Below are 20,142 nucleotides of genomic sequence, written 5' to 3'. Positions count from 1 at the left end.
TGAGTCCCGGCAACTCAAATGTTCTACTGCTTGAGCTCCTGTTCCTCTTATAGAATATTAGCTCAAAAGTACTGTGGAGCTCCTGCACCTAAATATAAACAGTGCCAGCACCCAAAATGAATACCGGAACTTATTTCAGTCCAAGTCAAGCACTAATAAGAAGTAATCAGGTAGGCCTATTTTTGACGTTTCCACTGGATCAGAGCATGACATTTTTCCCTTTCACGCTGAGTGGTGATCAAAATGGAGAGAGCTGGAAAGATTTTTCAAATACATTGAGGAACTATTGTCATTCTCAATGGATGTAAAAACAGACTTTGTTTACTTGCTGTTTTGAGGTGAAGAAAACATTACTTTGAGAAGCTCCACAGCTCATTAGTGGTGGTGCGTTAAGCCAATCAGAAATACTATCAGATCCCCAAATGGGCACATTTATATGCCTCCATTTGCGCGCAGGCCAGGTAGCCTATAGGCCTACTTCTATGCGTGCGCTTCCTTCCTCAACATTGACAGGAACGCTCCAAACAAAAGACAATGACTAAAATTGACAAAACTCGTAAATGGAATGAAATAAACCAAAATGTGTTTCTCACAAGTGTAGCAGGTTGTGTGCTCTGCAAACAATGTGTCCACGCCCACAATGAGAACAGGAAGACTGGAATAATAATATTGAATGCATTAAAATAAATTACCATAACGAAAATAACAAACATTGTAGATGAGAAATTATAGGAATTAACGGTAAATGTACTACCGGTGATTTATGTAATGGGGAATTGATACACACTAACAATCAAACACAAACAATTCACACAATGAAGTTATGAAACAATGAATGTGCACAAATTGGCAGGAGAGGGCGCATTCTGGAGAGAGACGTGTATGGTGCATCTGGGCGCATTGGTCAATCCAAGGTTTATCCGGGATGTACCGCCCCCCACCTACCATCAACCGATCATGTCAATACGGAGCTATACAGAGCCCCTTCCGCATTGTGACAACATTTGGGAGGCGCATGGCGGTCGACTAATTGGGGTCAGCCCTACTACGTATGTTGTTGATCTTCCCCTCGTGACAGGAGGAAAATTAATACAAACCTCTGATGTCTGTTAGTGTACACAGCTGCCATACCCCCGAGTCTCTCTATGCAAACACAGTGACGACCCAACCTCGTATCGCTTGGCATTTATCACCACTGGCCTATCTATTTCAGTACCAGGCAGAAATAACCAAACCGGCTAGCTGTGCCAACAATAAAGCAGTAGGATAGGAAGAGGTTTTTAGCTTGGTGGTGTTGTGATGAAAGACTTTAATGAGGGTTTGAAATGACTGGCGGCCGGTGGTCAGTTAAGAGATAAACACTTGTTGGATCCGTTACCAGACCCTTGTTTACTCCTAGTTCACCGGTGGCTATCGCTATAGACAACAACATGTAGCTATGACATGCCTGGTTTCTGCTCTTCTGCAACAGGTAAGCACAACATGAACACAGGAGCGATACATAGCTCTAAATCTAGCTAAGATCCAGTTTGTTAACACTATGCAGATGTAGCTGTGTTATGCGTCATAGGTTTGTGTTTGATCCTCAAACTACTTCAGCTTGTTAAGTTACCAATCGGAAATCCAGGAAAGCTTTTCATCTTTTTACCCATTACTATAACTTTGACTTTGAGTTCTGCATACAACAACAGGGGAGGAGAGAGCAGACTAAAAAAAAAACACAGCTTGTCTGTGGGGCAGGTTGACACTGGTCCATGCCTGTCTGTGAGGAATCCAGTCCACCGTTTGCTGTTTCTGCTCAAGAGGAAAGAGTCTTCTTTGTTTCACTCCAGTCAAAGCAGTGATCTTCAAACGTAGACAGGAATTGTGAACTAAGCCGGAGAGAAAGCACTTTAAATACAACGTACAAATGGCAAAGTCTAATTGGAAAATAAAATATATCAATACCAAAGCAGTTGGCTAGCATATGCTTATACAATTATATCTTGAAAATATTGATGTCTCAAAGCTTAAAGGCTGTGCTGAAAATGATCACTGTCATTCAGGAAATCAGAATCCTCCAGATACTTTATAGTATGAGTCATAAATCTTAAATCAGATATTTCTTCATCTTCAGGCTAGTGCTGGTACAGTGAGCTCCAAAGGTATTGGGACACTAAGAAGGCGTCCTTCCAACCTTGTTATGTGAGTAAAGTACATGACAGGCCTGAAGGAAACAGAAAATGTTTCAGTAAACTTTACAAATGTCGACAAAACAAAATTACGCTAGACAAGGTGGGATCTTTTTGTGTCGGTAAAAATGATTTATGGGAGAAATGTCGGTGCGCAAATATTGATATAATGACCATCATATGGAAGTAAACTTGGAGTGACGCGATGACGTGTCGTGTTGTCCCTCCCACTACGACTCGGGAAACCATGCAGTTTATTAGGCTACAGATTAAATAAAATGATGATGAACGTCACAGGGTGGTGAAAAGTGCAAGGTGATGAGCTTGATGCTCCTTTTCAATAAATATCGAGGGTCTTATTCTGGTGACATGATGATCGATGTTTGGCTGCCGTTTGACAAATAAAAATAATCTTGCTCTTTTGTCCATGATAATCTCATTGTGTCGGCTATACGTGCGCTCCAACCAACAGCGCCTGTATCTGTGCGCTGTTGGCAAGAGCGCACGTGGCAATACCAGAGTGGGGACACTCGCTATATAACACAACATTATTTGTGACAAAACCATCAGTAGAGTTGAAAATGTGATGGAAACCCATTTAAAAATTGTATTTTTTTATTGGGTACACAGGAAGTTACCCGCAAAATATATTTTTATGTGCACTACGTCATCAAACAGAACCTTTTATCCGCAACAAGTCAATTTGATGGAAACACATCTCTGGTGGAAAAATGTGGATATTGTTTTTATGCAGATTCTTTATAATATTTGCATGAAAATCTGTCACCAAGTGGATGGAAACCTAGCTAGGGAATTTTTGTTTTTTTTGTTTTGGCTCTGTACTCCACTATGAGGTTAAAGTGCAGACTGTCAGCTTTAATTTGAGGGTATTTTCATTCATCAATATTGGGTGTTTAGAAACGGTTTAGAAATTACAGCACTTTTGTACATACAATAGTCCACCCATTTTAGGGGATTGGGACAAATTCACTTAAATGTGTATTAAAGAGATCAAAGGTTTTACTATTTCATTCCATAATACTAGCACACAATGATTACATCACGCTGGTGACTCTACAAACTTGTTGGATGCATTCGCTGTTTGTTTTTTGGTTGTGCTTCAGAAGAAATGTATTGTCTCATTTTGGAGTCACTTTTATTGTAAATACGAACAGAACACGTTTCTAAATGCTTCTAAATTAATGTGGATGCTACCATGGTTACGGATAGTCCTGAATGAATCGTGACCTAATGATGAGTGAGAAAGTAACTGACACATAAATATCATACCCCCCCCCCAAAATGCTAACCTCTCACCATTACAATAACAGGGGGCGGTTAGTATGTGTGGGGGTACAGAGATGAGGTAGTCATTCAAAAATCATGTTAAAGACTATTATTGCACACAGTGTGAGTCCATGCAACTTACTATGTGACTTTGTTAAGCACAATCTTTGTCTCCTGAACTTATTTAGGCTTGCCATAACAAAGGGGTTGAATACTTATTGACTCAAGACATTTCAGCTTTTACTTTTTAATGAGTTAGTATACATTTTGAAAAACATAATTCCACTTTGACATTATGGGGTATTGTGTGTATGCCAAAAAAATCTAAATGTAATACAACAAAATGTGGAAAAAGTCATGGGGTGGGAATATTTTCTGAAGACACTTCAGCTACAAGTGAGACGCTAACTGTTATGGAGGCCTAAGGCTAGTCTCTAGTTGTTTCTAAAATCTTAATAGACCTGAACTGAAAGTGAATCTTGGCTAAATATATTAGCAGACATCAGAACTAGGCCTACGGCAGACAGCAGCTGGGTATGTGAGGTCTGTTTATAAGCCAAGGTGTTGACTCCCCAGGGGGAAAACCATAAGGAAAGGGCCAATAGCTCGTGACTGTTTTGTTTGGGACTGTTTTGGCAACATTTGAAAGTCCAGCGATGTGTTTAAGTTGTGGTTTGAACATACTAGTCTTGCGTTGAGTCGGGAAACTGAAATGACCCGTCTGCCTGCAGTGCATTTTTCTTGTTGTGTTGAGTGATCCGTGGTGCATATTTAAAAATGTTGTGGCTGCCACATAATTCACATAACCCACTGGGCACAGACGTCAGTTCGACGTCTAGTTTCGATTTACATTTGGTTGAGTTGTCAACTAATGTGAATTCAACGTTAAAGCAACAAAACGTTTAACCATGTCATTGGATTTAGGCTAAATGTTGGGTGGGAAAAAAAAAAGATGAAATGCCCTTAGGTTGATGACGTTTTGCAACTCCTATCAGTTTTCCACATTGATTCACATACATTTCAGTTTTCAACGTTGATTCAACCAGTTTTTTTCCCAGTGGGTATTGGAATATATAAGCTCTTGCTCCACCAGTACCTACAATAAAATGTTGCTTTCCCACCTGCAAGTTGTTTGTTCTTAAAATTGAACACTTTCAGCATTTACATGAAAACAGACACACTTGACTCTTTACAGATTAGCTGACGCTGCATCTTTATTAGAAGTTGGTGTGTCTATTCAGGCGAGATAGTTGACCTGAAATGCAGCATGTCCCAAGCAGTAGCTGCACACGCCTAATTTTAAGGGAGTGTTTTACATGATTGGGACTCTTTGCCGTCAATACTTTATTCTCACCCAGGCAGGTTAATTATTAATGTTCCCGGAGTGCCCCTCCAGTTGATTAAAGGAATTATCTCTGAGGTGAAAGTCCATTGCATTGTTAGGAAGACACAATCACAGCGCACTGCAGACGTGTGACGTAGTCATGTAGACTAGATATCCCCCGGAGCAGTAGCATATAAGTACGGGCATAGTTTATGAATTTATTTCTATGTCTGTCCGAAAGCCATGAATGAAAGTGTGTTGAAGTTGGTTGCTCTCTTGTGTGAGTAACACATGCAAGAGAGACGTGTGGACATGAGAATGAACCTAACTAGTCGATCAATCAATCAATCAATCAATGTGATTAACTCCCATTCCTCTTCTCTCTCCATGTTAACAGACAAACGAACAGAGAAAGACAAGAAGCAAAGAGACAGACAGCCTTGGCCTTGCTTGAGCAATCCAAAGTACGTAAGTGTCCTTCATTCAAAGATATACTCCTCCAAGATGTTGACGACAAGACACAGGCTAAACACAACACAAAACATATCAGTTACTGTAAACTAAATATCTCCACAAATATTACATAGTTTATCTTGTTGCTGTCATCTTGTTTTGGTCAACAACATTCTATTGTCTTTGTTGATTGGACCTTGGTGATTCTAAAGTCAAACTCTAGAACCTCTTTTGGAATGTTTGTCACAGAACTGCCTTTGAACCTGGAAGGTCATGCCTCCATTGAGCTGTGAAAGGCCTGCCTTGGAGAAATCTGACACCCTCTGCATGCCTCATCTTTACCCCCCCCCCCGCTATTGCTTGACCACCTGTTTAGTCCAGCCCCCCCCCCCCCCCCCCCCTCCTTTTAAAATGAAATGGCCAGTCAAGCCCTGCCAGATCACAGTGTTTAACTGTTGGTAGTAGCAGCTGCACCAAGATACATTTTTTGAGTCGTCAGTGTCGTAAGTCTAAGGAATACCAAACCGCCAAACCGTAGGCAGACAATGTAGCCAACAAGGGAGAAAGGAAAGAGGCGTATACAGATATGTTCTGTGGTCAGAAAGCGGTGGGTTTAGCTCGCTGGCTAGGAGCTGCCATTGCCAGAAACCACAAGCTTTCTGTCCTTGTGTTCCATGCAGGCTTTCTCTCATAGGCACAGTTACATACCAAACTACATGATGTGTCTATGACCCTCATCTCCTTCCCATTCCTTTCCCCCCCCGATTTTCTCCTTTGACCCTTTTGTGCCCAAATATTTACTTTCATGTCTCCCTTGAGCACATTTTGATGAGCTCAATGATTTGATTAGAGTGCGATGTGTCCCTCGGCAAGCAGATTTCTTGCACTCAAGGCACAGAGAGGCAGAAATGGAAGAAAGTTGTTTGACTGTTATTGTTTCTGCTTTCTATGGCTGCTTGTCCGTCGTATGATTCCATGAACACAAGAGGTCTCGTTCACTGTTTGTGTACCCCTCAACCAGCTGGTCATGTGACTTTACATTACAGCAATATAGTTTGTTTACCCCTCAACCAGCTGGTCATGTGACTTTACATTACAGCAATTATACAAACCAAAGAGTCCCTCCTGCTCTGTCTGTCTCTTTGATGTTAAGGGTTGGATTCAGGTGCTTAACAGTCGTTTCCTCTTCCTGCTCATATTTCATTCCTTTCCTATAGTGTTCTTCCATGTCTCCTTTCCTATAGTGTTCTTCCATGTCTCCTTTCCTATAGTGTTCTTCCATGTCTCCTTTCCTATAGTGTTCTTCCATGTCTCCTTTCCTATAGTGTTCTTCCATGTCTCCTTTCCTATAGTGTTCTTCCATGTCTCCTTTCCTATAGTGTTCTTCCATGTCTCCTTTCCTATAGTGTTCTTCCATGTCTCCTTTCCTATAGTGTTCTTCCATGTCTCCTTTCCTATAGTGTTCTTCCATGTCTCCTTTCCTATAGTGTTATTCCATGTCTCCTTTCCTATAGTGTTCTTCCATGTCTCCTTTCCTATAGTGTTCTTCCATGTCTCCTTTCCTATAGTGTTCTGCCATGTCTCCTTTCCATCTCTAGTGTAAAGAGATTGTCTATGTCAGGGTTGCCCAACCCTGTTCCTGGAGAGGTTTTCGCAAGTTGGGAGAAACATAACATAGTGTAGTTAATGGACAGAAAGACTGGAAATCTTGAATGAAATTCAGTAATAAATGACTGGAACATTGAAACAGTTTTCTACAGAGGTTGTGAAGCAGCTGTCTATGGTTTCATGACCACAGTCTATTTCCCTATCTATCCCTCACTCCACAACTTTACTTCTAGGCTGACATTCCACAGGAACTGGTCCTGGAACAGTTAGGCTCTCCTCCAATGTTCTCCCTCTCTCTCACCCCCCCTGTTCTCCCCTCCTTCCCTCCCTGTGTTCTCCCTCTCTCTCACCCCCCTCTCCTCCCCTCCTTCCCTCCCTGTGTTCTCCCTCTCTCTCACCCCTCCCTCCCCTCCCCCATCTCCTCCATCCATGTTTCTCTCTCTCCCCCACCCACCCATTCATCCCTCCCTCCCAGTCTCTCTCTGCCCCTCCCAGTCTCTCTCTGCCCCTCCCAGTCTCTCTCTGCCCCTCCCAGTCTCTCTCTGCCCCTCCCAGTCTCTCTCTGCCCCTCCCAGTCTCTCTCTGCCCCTCTCAGTCTCTCTCTGCCCCTCCCAGTCTCTCTCTGCCCCTCCCAGTACTCCTTGCCAGGAATATGTCAAAACTGTGAGAACAAGGACTGCCCAAATACCTCTCTAAATCATGAAGTTCCAAAAGAGGGAGGGGGGGAACAGGAAAATACACATTGGTGTTATGAAACCTGGAGGACTATTGCAGCAATAGAGAGTGATTTGAGTGAGAGTTGGGTGTGGTGTGGCCTTAGGTAACTTTTTAATGTGAGAGATGAGATGAGGGCTGGACGTAGAGGAGAATAGCTAGAGGCGGGAGCTGTTGGTTTCCCCCTCCCTCTGTTCCACTCTTGCTTTTGTAAATAACTGTGAGTGCCAACAATAATAATGGGGCTGGTTTTAGAGTTAGGGCAGCATAGTTTTCATGGGTCTCTCATATCCTGAATGTCTCTGTGCAGACGGAGATAAGCTCTGAAACCAACAGGTGTATTAGAGCAAAAAGCATAGAATGGGACGTGATGGTGTGTTGACTTTGAGAAAAACACACACACATACACACACACACACACACACACACACACACACACACACACACTCTGTTTTGATTTACTTAGAATGCATTTTGGTCATGATACTAAGGGCCCGTTTTAGATTGTGTTACACTAGCTAGCAGTGTCAGTTGACCTGAGTGGAATTTGATCTTGATGAGTTAATTAGATCAAGCGTCTTTGATGAATAACACCCTATCCCCTATGTTGTGCACTACTTTTGATGCGCCCTGGCCAAAAAGTAGTGCACTATGTAGGGAATAGGGTGTCATTTGGGACACACGCTTTGACATTGCAGATTCGATAGGTCTGCATAGTTGCTTTGTTAAAGTAATTCCCTTTAGCTGGACTGGCTGTGATTGGTGTTGAGTTACTGGAGTTGAAAGATTTTATGATACCAGCACTGTATGAATAGAATTTACATCTCATACCTATGATCTGATTCATATCTAGAATTACCTAAATTACAGGATATGTCATTTAGAAAGCATGTGCATTCTTAGAGAGAGAGAGAGAGAGAGAGAGAGAGAGAGAGAGAGAGAGAGAGAGAGAGAGAGAGAGAGAGAGAGAGAGAGAGAGAGAGAGAGAGAGAGAGAGAGAGAGAGAGAGAGAGAGAGAGAGAGAGAGAGAGCATTTTATTATTTTAGATAATTTTAGATAATTTCTACGATATTACTGAGTTACAGTTCATATAAGGAAATCAGTCAATTGAAATAAATTCATTAGGCCCTAATCTATAGATTTCACATGACTGGGAAGGAGCGCAGCCATGGCTGGGCCTGGGAGGGCATAGGCCCACCCACTTGGGAGCCAGGCACAGCCAATCAAAATGAGTTTTTCCCCACAAAAGGGCTTTATTACAAACAGAAATACTCCTCAGTTTCATCAGCTGTCCAGGTGGCTGGTCTCGGACGATCCCGCAGGTGAAGAAGTCGGATGTGGAGGTCCTGGGCTGACATGGTTACACGTGGTCTGTGGTTGTGAGGCTGGTTGGACGTACAGCCAAATTCTCTATAACGACGTTGGAGGTGGCTTATGGTAGAGAAATTAACATTAAATTATCTGGCAACAGCTCTGGGGGACATTCCTGTAGTCAGCATGCCAATTGCACAATCCCTCAAAACTTGAAACATCTTGCATTGTGTTGTGTGACAAAACTACACATTTTAGAGTGGCCGTTTATTGTCCCCAGCACAAGGTGCACCTGTGTAACGATCATGCTGTTTAATCAACTTCTTGATTTGCCACACCTGTCAGGTGGATAGATTATCTTGGCAAAGGAGAAATGCTCACTAACAGGGAGGTAAAAAAGTTTGTGCACACAATGTGAGAGAAATAAGCTTTTTGTGCATATGGAACATTTCTGGGATCTTTTATTTCAGCTCATGAAACATGGGACCAACGCTTTTGTTCAGTATGTTGCCCATGGCAATAAGTCAACAATGACACATTCTGAGAGATGTTCTGGATTCCCTCCGCCTCCTTTCCTAGAGAGAATTAGACAGACATTTTAATTAGTGTGTCTGATCTGTGGCACCACAGGAATCTGACAGTGAATGTGGGTGATTTTTTTCTCTCTTTCTCTCTCTTTGTCTGTATGTCTCTATATATGTCTCTCTCTCTCTTGCTCTCTCTCTCTCTCTCTCTCTCTCTCTCTCTCTCTCTCTCTCGCTTTCTCTCTCTCTTTCTCACTGTCTCTTTGTCTCTTTGTCTCTCTTTCTCTCTGTCTCTTTGTCTCTCTGTCTGTCTGTCTCTGTCTCTGTCTCTGTGTCTGTCTGTCTGTCTGTCTGTCTCTCTGTCTCTCTGTCTCTCTGTCTCTATCTGTCTGTCTCGCTCTCGCTCTGGGTTCTCTCTCTCTTGGATCGAACATGTTCCCTCTCTGAATTTTTTCGGTGTCTGAGGTGTACTCCGCCTCTACTCACTCTGGCTGCACTCCAAATTGCACCCTATTCCCTGCCTAGATCTCCAGTTATTCATAGTGGATAGTGCTCTAGTGCTGTGGCAGTAAATATGATTAGGAGGTAAGGAGATCAAATCGATGGGGAAAGATAACACAACACAAAACAAATCAAGAAAACGTGATCATGGAATTATGAGTAGCAAAAAAAAGTGGTCTGTGGTCTCAATTGTGATCCCAAGATAAAGATTGAGGAATCTTGTTGGATTCCTAGTTGTGACCTCACTGGCTCCTTCCCTGCTTGCTTTGTGATGGCAACTCAATGAAAACAGAGACAATCACTCAGTGGCGTGACTCATATCCTGTTGCTTTTGTTATATCCTGTTGATAGACTTCCAATTTACACTGTATGGCAGGGATCATCAACTACATTCAGCTTCGGGATGATTATTGTCTTGAGCGGATGGTCAGGGGGCCGGAACATAATTACAAATCATTTGTAGACTGCAAATTGACCGCAAGAAGCCCAAACATATATAATATTTGACTAAAACATAATAATTTCAAACCTTGCTTACATTTGTATACGATCACTTGTCTCTCCATTATGTGTGGGAATACTGGGGAACAGATTTCCTAAATTAAAATCACTTGGAGCTGATTTCCTGGTGATTTTACAGTCTTTTATGTCCATAATAATAATAATTTAAAAGAAAACATGGGGGGGGCAAAGAAAACCATTCGGCTATTTCAGCCACACCCGTTTCTGACAGGTGTATAAAATCGAGCACACAGCCATGCAATCTCCATAGACAAACATTGGCAGTAGAATGGCCTTACTGAAGAGCTCAGTGACTTTCAACGTGGCACCGTCATAGGATGCCACCTTTCCAACAAGTCAGTTCGTCAAATTTCTGCCCTGCTAGAGCTGCCCCGGGTCAACTGTTATTGTGATGTTATTGTGAAGTGGAAACGTCTAGGAGCAACAACGGCTCAACCGTGAAGTGGTAGGCCACACAAGCTCACAGAACAGGACCGCCGAGTGCTGAAGCGCGTAAAAATCGTCTGTCCTCGGTTGCAACACACAAGCAAGTCTCTTCTTCTTATTGGTGTCCTTTAGTAGTGGTTTCTTTGCAGCAATTCGACCATGAAGGCCGGATTCACACAGTCCCCTCTGAACAGTTGATGTTGAGATGTGTCTGTTACTTGAACTCTGTGAAGCATTTATATGGGCTACAATTTCTGAGGCTGGTAACTCTAATGAACTTATTCTCTGCAACAGAGGTAGCTCTGGGTCTTCCATTCCTGTGGCGGTCCTCATGAGAGCCAGTTTCATCATAGCGCTTGATGGTTTTTGCGACTGCACTTAAAGAAACTTTCAAAGTCCTTGAAATGCTCAGTATTGACTGAACTTCATGTCTTAAAGTAATGATGGACTGTCGTTTCTCTTTGCTTATTTGAGCATTTTCTTGCCATAATATGGACTTGGTCTTTTACCAAACAGGGCTATCTTCTATACATGGTGGAACATGGGCCTACACGGTCTGCGTAGGTGTAGGTTGATGCGCAGACATGGTTTATGTAATTACAGGGGTGGGATGTCGAGGAGTTGACATTAATGAAACAATGGGTTGTCTGTTCCCAATGTGTGTGTTGGACTGTGGAGTGTAGGATAGGTCTTGTCAGCATGAACTGGACAGGACAGGCACTCACCCTGGCATGTAAATGATGTAAACAAATCACTTTCTTGCTGTGTTGTACTTGATCGTCCTCCCTGTCAAAAGTGCATTATATCTCAACCTGGTCTCAGAGCATTTCGTATTATTATGTACGTAAATCCGAGGAGACTCCATTTTAGTGTGATATGTTACGTTTCGAATGGTATGTGTTCATTTGTGGATATCCATTTCATATGATATGTTACGAATTACAATTCGTATGAAATGTTATCTATTGCATTTGTAAAATATGTTACGAATTGCAATTCGTACAATATGTTACAAATTTGCTAAAAGTACAATTTGTTGCGAATTTTCAAAACGTATGATATGTTACGAATTCCAATTTGTTGTGGCTAACGTTAGCTAGGTGGCTAACGCTAACGTTTGCTAGCTGGCTAACGTTAGCTCTAGGGGTTAGGTCTAAAGTATTAAAGTTAGGGTTAGGGGAAGGGTTAGCTAAAGGGTTAGGGGAAGGGTTAGCTAAAGGGTTAGGGGTGGGGTGAAGAGTTAGCTAAAGGGTTAGGGGAAGGGTTAGCTAACATGCAAAGTAGTTGTAAAGTAGATAGGAAGTAGTAAGTAGTTTCAACGTTTTCTAATTAGCTAAAACGCTAAAGTTGTCCGTGATGAGATTCGAAGACGTCACCTTTGGGTTGCTAGACGTTTGCATTATACTCATCCACCTCCTTTCGTTTTTGGCTTAATCAGCCATCTGTCTTATGTGTCCCGGATGTACATATACTATGTTACTACGTCTAGTCTATGAGAGTATCTGTTGGCATCATCATTTTGTCTGGTGCATCACATTGGTTAATTTCATAAAACCTGCCTTGCTAAACCTGTGAAATCAAAGGGTGGGACCCACTAATCCCTATTGGTAAATCATATCTCCTCTACTAAATGTACTCCTCAGTTCAGACATCCAGTATTATTAATGTTATTTCACATTTTTACATTTACATTTTTAGTCATTTAGCAGACGCTCTTATCCAGGTCAATTTCACAACAAATAGTTGACGGAAAATAGTCTGTAAACAGTCACACCAGGGCGCTACATAAAACATGGGAAATGACAGTTTGGTCTTACCTTGACTGAACTATTTCTATAGGGCCTGATGTGTACAAAACAAGAGGTTTGGTTTAAGTATGCGTGTGTGCATGTGTGCTTGTTTTTGTGTGTGTGTGTGTGCATGTGCTCCCATGCGCGTGTGTGTGTGTGTGCGTGCATGTACTCCCATGCGTGTGTGTGTGTGTGTGTTTGCATGTACTCCTGTGTGTGTGTGTGTGTGTGTGTGTGTGCATGTACTCCCATGGTGCTTGTCTACGGAGCTGTGAGGGGAACGGCACCTCCTTACCTTCAGGCTCTGATCAGACCCTACACCTAAACGAGGGCACCACCTCTGGCCTGCTAGCCCCCCTACCTCTACGGAAGCACGGTTCCCGCTCAGCCCAGTCAAAGCTATTCGCTGCTCTGGCACCCCAATGGTGGAACAAGCTCCCCCATGACGCCAGGACAATGGAGTCACTGACCACCTTCTGGAGACACTTGAAACCCTACCTCTTTAAGGAATACCTGGAATAGTATAAAGTAATCCTTCTTCCCCCACCCCCCATAAAAATAAAAAAAAGGTGGTTGTCCCACTGGCTATCCTAAGTTGAATGCACCAATTTGTAAGTCGCTCTGGATAAGAGCGTCTGCTAAATGATGTAAATGTAAATGTAAATGTGTGAGTGTGTGAGTGTGTGCCTGTCTAAAGAATGGCAGCTACAACCATCATTGTTCTCAGTATTGACATTGGTAGGCTGCAGGATCAGGCAGCTTTCCTCAGGGCAGGGTGTGGTCTCAGTCCCAACTCCAACCAAACGTCCACAAAACACAGCACAGGAGGAAAGGAGGCAACTGAGAGTTGGTTATATAGGACATTACGGCAGTACTACTCACCTACCCAGAGTTTTAGCGCCATCTAATGGCCATTGCATATATCTTGGACATTGCATATATCTTGGACATTGCATATATCTTGGACATTGCATATATCTTGGACGTTGCATATATCTTGGCCGTTGCATATATCTTGGCCGTTGCATATATCTTGGCTATTGCATATATCTTGGCCATTGCATATATCTTGGCCATTGCATATATCTTGGCCATTGCATTGCATATATCTTGGCCATTGCATTGCATATATATTGGCCATTGCATTGCATATATCTTGGCCATTGCATTGCATATATCTTGGACATTGCATATATCTTGGACATTGCATATATCTTGGACATTGCATATATCTTGGCCATTGCATTGCATATATCTTGGCCATTGCATTGCATATATCTTGGACATTGCATATATCTTGGACATTGCATATATCTTGGACATTGCATATATCTTGGACATTGCATTGCATATATCTTGGCCATTGCATATATCTTGGACATTGCGTTGCATATATCTTGGACATTGCATATATCTTGGCCATTGCATTGCATATATCTTGGACATTGCATATATCTTGGACATTGCATATATCTTGGCCATTGCATTGCATATATCTTGGACATTGCATATATCTTGGACATTGCATTGCATATATCTTGGCCATTGCATATATCTTGGACATTGTATTGCATATATCTTGGACATTGCATATATCTTGGCCATTGCATTGCATATATCTTGGACATTGCATATATCTTGGACATTGCATATATCTTGGCCATTGCATATATCTTGGCCATTGCATTGCATATATCTTGGCTATTGCATATATCTTGGACATTGCATATATCTTGGCCATTGCATATATCTTGGCCATTGCATATATCTTGGCCATTGCATATAACTTGGCCATTGCATATATCTTGGCCATTGCATATATCTTGGACATTGCATATATCTTGGCCATTGCATATATCTTGGCCGTTGCATATATCTTGGCCGTTGCATATATCTTGGCCATTGCATATATCTTGGCCGTTGCATATATCTTGGCCGTTGCATATATCTTGGCCATTGCATATATCTTGGCCATTGCATATATCTTGGCCATTGCATTGCATATATCTTGGCCATTGCATATATCTTGGACGTTGCATATATCTTGGCCATTGCATATATCTTGGCCATTGCATATATCTTGGCCATTGCATATATCTTGGACATTGCATATATCTTGGCTATTGCATATATCTTGGCCATTGCATTGCATATATCTTGGCCATTGCATATATCTTGGCTATTGCATATATCTTGGCCATTTCATATATCTTGGCCATTGCATATATCTTGGCTATTGCATATATCTTGGCCATTGCATATATCTTGGCCATTGCATATATCTTGGCCATTGCATATATCTTGGCCGTTGCATATATCTTGGCCATTGCATTACATATATCTTGGACATTGCATATATCTTGGCTATTGCATATATCTTGGCCATTGCATTGCATATATCTTGGCCATTGCATATATCTTGGCTATTGCATATATCTTGGCCATTTCATATATCTTGGCCATTGCATATATCTTGGCTATTGCATATATCTTGGCCATTGCATATATCTTGGCCATTGCATATATCTTGGCCATTGCATATATCTTGGACGTCGCACATAACAAGAGCTTGTTGTAACCATCCAGTGAGTGAAAAGTAGAACATGGTTTTCGTTAAAACAAATACACATGCAAATATGTCAGGTGCCTTAACGATTGTACACATTTTTACAGGGTTTTCTTTTTACAGATGTGAATGGTTTGCTGATGATATGAGAAAGCATGTTCACGAGTCAACAGTACTGATGTTGGCTGTCTATCCGTCTGGATAGAACTGCCAAAGGGGGTGGAGTTGCAATCTACTGTAGAGATAGCCTGCAGAGCTCTATCATACTATCCAGGTCTGTGCCCAAACAGTTTGAGCTCCTACTTCTAAAAATCCACCTTTCCAGAAATTAGTCTCTCACTGTTGCCGCTTGCTACAGACCCCCCTCAGCCCCCAGCTGTGCCCTGGACACCATATGTGAATTGATTGCCCCCCATCTATCCTCAGAGTTCGTACTGCTTGGTGACCTAAACTGGGATATGCTTAACACCCCGGCCATCCTACAATCCAAACTAGATGCCCTCAATCTCACACAAATTATCAAGGAACCTACCAGGTACAACCCTAAATCTGTAAACATGGGCACCCTTATAGATATCATCCTGACTAACTCACCCTCTAAATACACCTCCGCTGTCTTCAACCAGGATCTCAGCGATCACTGCCTTATTGCCTGCGTCCGTAACGGGTCCGCGGTCAAACGACCACCCCTCATCACTGTCAAACGCTCCCTAAAACACTTTAGCGAGCAGGCCTTCCTAATTGACCTGGCCCAGGTATCCTGGATGGATATCGATCTCATTCCGTCAGTAGAGCATGCCTGGTTGTTCTTTAAAAGTGCTTTCCTCTCAATCTTAAATAAGCATGCCCCATTCAAAAAATTCAGAACTAAGAACAGATATAGCCCCTGGTTCTCCTCAGACTTGACTGCCCTTGACCAGCACAAAAACATCCTGTGGCTTACTGCATTAGCATCGAATAGCCCCCTCGATATGCAACTTTTCAGGGAAGTTAGGAACCAATATACACAAGCAGTTAGGAAAGCAAAGGCTAGCTTTTTCAAACAGAAATTTGCATCCTGTAGCACTCCAAAAAGTTTTGGGACACTGTAAAGTCCATGGAGAATAAGAGCACCTCCTCCCAGCAGCCCACTGCACTGAGGCTAGGAAACACTATCACCACCGATAAATCTACAATAATCGAGAATTTCAACAAGCATTTTGCTACGGCTGGCCATGCTTTCCACCTGGCTACCACTACCCCGGTCACCAGCTCTGCACCCTCCGCTGCAACTTGCCCATGCCTCCCCCCCCCCCCCGCTTCTCCTTCACGCAAATTCAGACAGCTGATGTTCTGAAAGAGCTGCAAAATCTGGACCCCTACAAATCATCTGGGCTAGACAATCTGGACCCTTTCTTTCTAAAATTAGCCGCCGAAATTGTCACAACCCCTATTACTAGCCTGTTCAACCTCTCTTTTGTAATGTCTGAGATCCCCAAAGATTGAAAAGCTGCCGCGGTCATCCCCCTCTTCAAAGGGGGTGACACTCTAGATCCAAACTGCTACAGACCTATATCCATCCTGCCCTTCGAAAGTTTTTGAAAGCCAAGTTAACAAACAGATCACCGACCATTTCGAATCACACAGTACCTTCTCCGCTATGCAATCCGGTTTCCGAGCTGATCATGGGTGCACCTTAGCCACGCTCAAGGTCCTAAACGATATTATAACCGCGATCGATAATAGACAGTACTGTGCAGCCGTCTTCATCGACCTGGCCAAGGCTTTTGACTCTGTCAACCACCGCATTCTTTTTGGCAGACTAAATTTGGTTTTTCAAATGACTGCCTCGCCTGGTTCACCAACTACTTCTCAGATAGAGTTCAATGTGTCAAATCGGAGGGCCTGTTGTCTGGACCTATGGCAGTCTCTATGGGGGTGCCACAGGGTTCAATTCTTGGGCCGACTCTTTTCTTTGTGTATATCAATGATGTCGCTCTTGCTGCCGGTGATTCTCAGATCCACCTCTACGCAGACGACACCATTTTGTATACATCTGGCCCTTCATTGGACACTGTGTTAACAAACCTCCGAACGAGCTTCAATGCCATACAACAATCCTTCCGTAGCCTCCAACTGCTCTTAAACATAAGTAAAACTAAATGCATGCTCTCCAATCGAACGCTGCTGGCACCCGTCCACCCGATTAGAATCACTACTCTCGATGGGTCTGACCTAGAGTATGTGGACAACTACAAATACCTAGGTGTCTGGTTAGACTGTAAACTCTCCTTCCAGACTCACATTAAGCATCTCCAATCCTGTAAGTCGCTCTGGATAAGAGCGTCTGCTAAATGACTAAAATGAAAATGTAAAAATGCAAAGTGAAATCTAGAATCGGCTTCCTATTTCGCAACAAAGCCTCCTTCACTCATGCTGCCAAACATGCCCTCGTAAAACTGACTATCCTACCGATCCTTGACTTCGGCGAAAATAGCCTCCAACACTCTACTCAGCAAATTGGATGTAGTCTATCACAGTGCCATCCGTTTTGTCACCAAAGCCCCATATACTACCCACCACTGTGACCTGTACGCTCTTGTTGGCTGGTCCTCACTACATATTCGTCGCCAAACCCACTGGCTCCAGGCCATCTATACATCACTGCTAGGGAAATCCCCGCCTTATCTTAGCTCATTGGTCACCATAGCAACACCCACCCGTAGTATGCGCTCCAGCAGGTATATCTCACTGGTCATCCCCAAAGCCAACACCTCCTTTGGCCGCCATTCCTTCCAGTTCTCTGCTGCCAATGACTGGAACGAACTGCAAAAATCTCTGAAGCTGGAGACTCTTATCTCCCTCACTAACTTTAAGCATCAGTTGTCAGAGCACCTTACCGATCACTGCACCTGTACACAGCCCATCTGAAATTAGCCCACTCAACTACCTCATCCCCATATTGTTATTTATTTTGCTCATTTGCACCCCAGTATCTCTATTTGCACATCATCTCTTGCACATCTATCATTCCAGTGTTAATACTAATTGTAATTATTTTGCACTATGGCCTTACCTCCATAACTTGCTACATTTGCACACACTGTATATATATTTTCTGTTGTATTTTTTACTTTATGTTTTGTTTTACCCCATATGTAACTCTGTGTTGTTGTTTTTATCGCACTACTTTGCTTTATCTTGGCCAGGTCGCAGTTGTAAATGAGAACTTGTTCTCAACTGGCTTACCTGGTTAAAAAAAAATGTCATGTTTTGTTTTTCAGGAAAACTAAGGCAGAAACAAACCACACCAGAGCATAAGCAGAGGACAAGACAAAACAAAGGTATTTCGCCTACTTAGAAATCACCTTAAGAAATACTACAGTCTTTGTTCGCATTTTATTTTATATTTCTCGTGGTTTCTTCTCTCTCTCTCTCTCTCTCTCTCTCTCTCTCTCTCTCTCTCTCTCTCTCAATTAAATTAAATTAAATTAAATTTCAATTTAAGGGCTTTATTGACATGGGAAACGTGTGTTAACATTGCCAAAGCAAGTGAAGTAGATAGTAAACAAAAGTGAAATAAACAATAAATATTAACAGTAAACATTACACTCAGAAGTTCCAAAAGAATAAAGACATTTCAAATGTCATATTATGTCTATATACAGTGTTGTAACAATGTGCAAATAGTTAAAGTACAAATGGGAAAATAAATAAACATAAATATGGGTTGTATTTACAATGGTGGTTGTTCTTTACTGGTTGCCCTTTTCTTGTGGCAACAGGTCACACATCTTGCAGCTGTGATGGCACACTGTGGTTTTTCACCCAGTAGATAAGGGAGTTGATCAAAATTGGGTTTGTTTTCAAATTCTTTGCTGATCTCTGTAATCTGAGGGAAATATGCGTCTCTAATATGGTCATACATTTGGCAGGAGGTTAGGAAGTGCAGCTCAGTTTCCACCTCATTTTGTGGGCAGTGTGCACATAACCTGTCTTCTCTTGAGAGCCAGGTCTGCCTACGGCGGCCTTTCTCAATAGCAAGGCTATGCTCACTGAGTCTGTACATAGTCAAAGCTTTCCTTAAGTTTGGGTCAGTCACAGTGGTCAGGTATTCTGCCACTGTTTACTCTCTGTTTAGGGCCAAATAGTATTCTACTTTGCTCTGTTTTTTTGTTAATTCTTTCCAATGTGTCAAGTAATTCTCTTTTTGTTTTCTCATGATTTGGTTGGGTCTAATTGTGTTGTTGTCCTGGGGCTCTGTTGTTGGTCTTCAAAGCGTCTTTGAGATTCTTCTTGTATTGAAAAGCGCTATATAAATTAAATCTATTGTTATTATTGTTATTATTATTAAAGGATGGCTGAGGAGGAGGAAACCAGGGAGGTGCTCTTCTCTGACTGGTCGGGTCCAGAGAAACAGGGAATGACCCTTGAGCAGTCAGGTGAAGGAGAGATCTATGTCAAAGAGGTGAAAATGGAGTCGCCTGCTGGACGCACTGGAAGAGTACATGAGGGTATGTAACAGAGTTAGAATGGCTCTTATGTACAGTATTAATTTTCTATAATACATTAACTTAATTGATTTATACTGTTATTGAAGTCCTGATATCTTATAATTTACATGTTGATATACAGTAAGGTTTGCTTGATCTACCTTTGTTTTATTCAAAGTACATTTGAATGACGGATTTTAACATGGTATCAATGTCCTCTTGTGTCTTCCCCTAAAGGTGATCAAATTGTGGGTGCAACCATCTATTTTGACAACATGAGTTCCAAGGAGACGACGGAGCTCCTTAAGACCTTAAACAAACACAAGGTTGGACTGAAACTACAAAACAAGGACAAGTCACCCTGCCGTTCCCCCATGGGAACTCTGTCACCCTGCCGTTCCCCAATGGGAACTCTGACGTATGAAGGGAAGGGAAGGTTTGGAGGCTCCAGCCAAGACATTATCCTGGTATG

At 42.3% G+C, this 20,142-nt stretch overlaps 1 protein-coding gene across 3 annotated transcripts in view; it reads left to right on the top strand.

The window, feature by feature from the left end:
• LOC311107881 (neuroblast differentiation-associated protein AHNAK-like) overlaps window positions 1-20,142 on the top strand; it is a 50,859-nt gene that overhangs the window by 9,491 nt on the left and 21,226 nt on the right. The window contains exons 2-6 of one of the 3 annotated variants that reach the window (XM_084150466.1): window positions 5,180-5,246; window positions 15,322-15,472; window positions 18,462-18,521; window positions 19,534-19,691; window positions 19,908-20,137. In XM_084150466.1, the coding sequence (XP_084006592.1) occupies window positions 19,535-19,691; window positions 19,908-20,137 (387 nt within the window). In that variant the 5' untranslated portion in view covers window positions 5,180-5,246; window positions 15,322-15,472; window positions 18,462-18,521; window position 19,534. Of the gene's footprint in view, window positions 1-5,179; window positions 5,251-15,321; window positions 15,473-18,461; window positions 18,522-19,533; window positions 19,692-19,907; window positions 20,138-20,142 lie in introns of all 3 variants that reach the window. The other 2 variants (XM_084150464.1, XM_084150465.1) reach the window with 2 other exon arrangements.

The sequence above is a fragment of the Coregonus lavaretus genome (assembly GCF_964263955.1).
Source record: "Coregonus lavaretus genome assembly, chromosome: 32".
NCBI lineage: Eukaryota > Metazoa > Chordata > Actinopteri > Salmoniformes > Salmonidae > Coregonus > Coregonus lavaretus.
The sequence above is the reverse complement of the archived record's forward strand: the minus strand, read 5'-3'. Positions and strand labels throughout refer to the sequence as shown.